Raw genomic sequence first — 4,790 nt, forward strand, 5'->3', positions numbered from 1 at the left:
CCCTTTAAATACAGTCTTCTGCCACGCGCACGCCTCTTTCTCTTTGCGCTGAGGATTTGATTTGACAGCTTTTACTGCGTGTGGAAGGGAAGAAGAAGGGAACAAAAAAAAAAAAATCATCACGGAGCGACATAAATTCCCCATTATGAGACATTCGCAGAGGCAGACAACAGGTTACAGCCAGACAGACCGCGCTTTGGAGACGAGTCCCAGTCCACGGGCGCGCGGTGTGGGAGTCCTAATGATTCCTCATCGCCTGAATCTCCTCCAGCTCCGCCAGCTCCTCCGACATGATGTCAGCTCTCGCCGAGGAGAGATATTTAACTTACCCCCCACTCCTCCCCTCCTCCCTCTGTCTTTCTTTCTTTTTCCTTTTTTTTTTGCTTCGCTTGCCCTGCTCTTAATTCCACTGCAGATGAAGCGGAGGGGGGGAGGGCGAGGAGCGCGGTGCGTGAGATGCGTGAGTAGAGGAGGGGGGGATAACTATACCTCAAACTCCATGTATCTCAAAGAGGAGCAGCTGGAAAACGCAGGCTGGGACATCTGCGTTTAAAAACACTCCTTTTTTAAGGGGTCTAAATATTTTTTTTTTCTTCCCCCCCTTTTCCTTTTGCCCAAAAAAAGACGAAACGGGAAAAGGGTTAGAAAAAAGGGAGAGAGAACTCGCCGCTCACACATGCGCATATTCCGCGCCCGCTCTGACGCATCGTTTGTTGTGTATTTTCTTTCTCTTTTTTTTCTTCTTCTTCGCTTTCCGAGGCATGCCTGTAGCGGATAATTGTCTCTCCTACCGCATTCAACAGTGTTTTTCCGAGGGAGAGGCGCAGGGAAAAGTCAGCGGGGATGGCGCGTGAGAGAAAGCACGCGTCTTTTTGAGAGATTTCTTTTTTTTATTGCGCGCGTGTGTGTGCGTAAAGCAAAAAAAGGACATATGCAGTGAACGGACTTTAAAGTGTGGGCATTTCGACCCGGATTGATTCCAACCTCGTCCCCTTCCTCGAACAGTTTTTTTTTTTTTTTTTTTCCTTTCTCAGCTCGGCAGAGGGTGTCGGATCTCTCCAAGAGGCGCCGCGTAAAAAAGAAAAAGAAAAAAAAGGGATGATCTCTGCGTTTGCGTTTTAACACAAAGAAAGCAACCCCCGTGAAAAAAAGAAGGAGAAGAAGAAGAAGAAGAAGAAGAAGAGGGGAATGTGAAAGAGAGCGAGCGATGAGGGGATGGTGTTCGTCAGCGCTGGGTGTGTGAATTCAGCACCGCGGGGAGAGGGAACAGCTCCCGACGCAGCAGCATCAGCAGCGGCAGCGGCAGCGGCAGCGGCGGCGGCAGGAAGCGCAGAGAAACCGACGCGGATCCGCTCGCTTTCCCCCCACCAAGGTCAGTGTTAAACGAACTGAGCGACAGCGGGGTGGACAGAGCCATGGTGCTTCTGGCGCTTTTGACCACTTCTGACTGGCCTCGACGCCGCGCCGAGGCTCCGGGGAAGGCGCAGATGTGAGAAAGAGAGAAAGAGAAAGAGAGAGGGAGACGGTTCATGTGGTCATTTTCCCCCCCAACTCCCGACACGAGACGAGCAGGTTAAGGCGCAGCGCGGATGTGCGTCTCTATCCAGCCGCGGCGTCTATGTGTGCTTTTTTTCTGCGTGCCCCCCCCCAGAGCTCGTGTGTCTTAAAGCGGGAATGAATTGCCCACGCTGAAAAATGCTGCTCTGGATCGTCCTGCTGAATGCGGCTCTCTGTGTTGCCAGTGGGAATGTTACAAGGGACGTTTGTAAGGAGCAGATATGCTCTTGCAACGAGGTCGAGGGCGATGTGCACATAGACTGCGAAAAACGGAGCCTCACCACGCTGCAGCATTTGACCGGCCCCAGCTCGCAGTTCTATCACCTGCTGCTGCACGGGAACTCGCTGTCCAGGCTCTTCCCCAACGAGTTCGCAAACTTTTACAACGCGGTGAGCCTGCATTTGGAGAACAACGGCTTGCACGACATTGTGCCCGGCGCCTTCCTGGGACTGCAGCTCGTGAAGCGGCTGCACATCAATAACAATAAGATCCGCTCGTTCAGGAAGAGCACGTTTCTGGGACTAGACGACTTGGAATACCTCCAAGCTGATTTTAATCTACTGAGGGAGCTCGACCCCGCCGTTTTCAGGGACCTAAATAAACTTGAAGTGTTGATATTGAACGATAACCTCATCAGTGCACTACCTATAAACGTCTTTCAGCATGTGCCCATTACGCACTTAGACCTGAGAGGGAACCGGATCAAAACGGTGCCTTACGAGGGGGTTTTGGAGCAGATCCCGGGCATTGCGGAGGTGCTGCTGGAGGACAACCCCTGGGACTGTAACTGCGAGCTGGTGTCCCTGAAGGAATGGCTGGAGAACATACCGCGCAACGCTCTGATTGGCCGGGTGATCTGCGAGGCGCCCACTCGCCTGCAGGGCAGCGACTTGAACGAGACCACGGAGGCGGAGCTTTGCCCCTCGCAGAGCGGCGGGGCGGACACCAGCCTCGTAGCCCCGCCCACCCAGGACCAGACCTCCAACCCGGCCGCCGCCAACCCCCGTCCCACGCCTTACAAGCCCAGCGGAAATGCCAGCGGACCCCCGACGCCCGGAGGTGGTGGAGGAGGCGGTGGCGGTGGAGGAGGAGGAGGAGGGGGGCACGGGCCGAAATCTCGCTCCAAGTCCCGTGAGAACTGGCAGCTGAAGACCAAGCCCACCCCGGTCGTGACGAGCGCGGGCGGGAGCAGGGACGAGGCGCACAACGTGACGTGCCCGCAGCCGTGCACGTGCAAGCTGGTGGGCTCCAGGCAGGGGCTGGGGGTCAACTGCGAGAGCAAGAAGATCGAAAGCCTGTCCAACCTGAAACCCAAACCGCTGTCCGCCCACGAGCTCAACATGAGAGAGAACAACATCCACGCCGTCAAGAAGAACCAGCTTTTGGGCTACACCAGCCTCAACCTGCTCGACCTGGGAGGCAACAACATCAAGGTCATCGACAACGGCACCTTCCAAAACCTGTCTGAGCTTCGGTGGCTATATTTGGATAAGAACTATCTGGATACACTACTGGCGGAGATGTTCATGGGCCTCGTAAACCTGGAATACCTAAGTTTGGAATACAACGACATCCAGCTAATCGTGGCGGGCGCGTTCAGCCACATGCCCAACTTGAGAGTTCTGTTCCTCAACAACAACCTGCTCAAATCCCTACCCGTGGATTCCTTTTACGGGATTTCTTTGTCCAAAATTAGCTTGCATAACAACTACTTCACCCATCTCCCCGTGGCTGGCGTGCTGGACCAGCTCAACTCAATCATCCAGATCGATTTGCATGGGAACCCGTGGGATTGCTCGTGCAACATCATCCCCTTCAAGCAGTGGAGCGAGAAGCTGGGGGCCGACGTCATCGTCAGCGACCTCAAGTGCGAGTCGCCGGAGGAGTTCTGGAAGCGCGACTTCCGGTACGTCCGGAACGACCTCATGTGCCCCAAGCTGTACGACAAAATCTCGCCCACGTCCCTGTCCAAAAACAGCACGTACACTATCGACTCGGGGACGCGCTCGAACTCGTACATCGAGCCCAACAGGGTGTCCATCTCCGTGCTGGTGCCCGGTTTGCTGCTGGTCTTCGTCACGTCGGCGTTCACCGTGGTGGGGATGCTCGTGTTCATCCTCCGCAACCGGAAGCGGTCGAAGCGGCGCGAGGGGAACTCGTCGGCGTCGGAGATCAATTCCCTACAGACAGTGTGCGACTCCTCCTACTGGCACAGTGGAGCGTACCACCAGGACGGGGGCGCCCACAGAGGGTTCGATTGCACGACGCACCTCTCCTCTACGAACGACGCGTAGAGACGGACTTCGAATCGGATTATAAAACTCAGACACACGGGAAAAAGAAGGAAACAGACAGACGTTCGACTTTTTTCTTTTTTGCTGCACAGTTGTAATATATGTATATGCCAGGCCCCCTCCCACCCAGCCACAAGGAGACTACCCCCTACTTTCCCCCCTTTCCTCCTCCCCTCCCTCCCCCCTTCACCCCAACTCCTCTCCTCTCTCCTACTCTCCCCCCCTGCTATGTTGCCGCAGTCGGGACTACACGGATTTAACGCTACAGGGCAGGACGAAAACTCAAGACACAAACGGGATCACGGAAAGGGCGTGGGACCGGGAATGGTGCACGAGAAAGCATGAATGTACATGTAAATACGCTGGGACCGTTGTATCATAATCTGCATGGTAATATTTCGCATGGTTTCGAACACGCGCGACGAACCATACGCCCACCATAACCGACGACCTTTTCCATGTTATATCAATATGACATTATATAGATATTAAGAATTATATATGACTATTACAAAAAGTGCCATTTCTTCTATTTTTTGTGAATCTGCAGTTAGGATTTGTATTTGTTGTTTTTTGAACTTGTTTGGGGGGGAGGGGGGGAGTGGGGGGTGAAGGGTGGGGGAGGAAAAAAAAAAAAAACACACACAAACCTAGAAGAGGGACAAGCCGGTCGTCAGTGCATGTTACTTTCTGTTCAGGATTACTTTCCGACTGTGAGGATATTTATACCGAACCTTACCTCCTACCTGCCGCACTTAGATGGTGCAGATCCCCGGAAAAACGACCCCCTAACCTCCGTTCCCCCCACCCCACCCTCACCCCCCGCCCCCCCCCCCCCCACGTCAAAGCACTCATCCTCATCCTTTTTATGAATGTACAACTTGTGTTACTTTATGGTGTGCCAATTGTTGACTTGCAGATAACCAGGCGTGCAGACG

General features: G+C 54.1%; 1 protein-coding gene across 1 annotated transcript; it reads left to right on the forward strand.

Moving 5' to 3' along the window:
* The first annotated feature begins 1,035 nt into the window (after positions 1-1,035).
* slitrk1 (SLIT and NTRK like family member 1) lies at positions 1,036-3,890 on the forward strand. Its single transcript, XM_079581554.1, has one exon. The coding sequence runs from the start codon at positions 1,696-1,698 to the stop codon at positions 3,850-3,852; it is 2,157 nt and encodes a 718-aa protein (XP_079437680.1). The 5' UTR covers positions 1,036-1,695; the 3' UTR covers positions 3,853-3,890.
* Positions 3,891-4,790: the final 900 nt, after the last annotated feature.

The sequence above is a fragment of the Gobius niger genome (assembly GCF_951799975.1).
Source record: "Gobius niger genome assembly, chromosome: 23".
NCBI classification, from domain to species: domain Eukaryota; kingdom Metazoa; phylum Chordata; class Actinopteri; order Gobiiformes; family Gobiidae; genus Gobius; species Gobius niger.

Coding starts and splice junctions, on each gene's coding strand:
- slitrk1 (XM_079581554.1), top strand. CDS start 1,696: ATGCTGCTCTGGATCGTCCTGCTGAATGCGGCTCTCTGTGTTGCCAGT.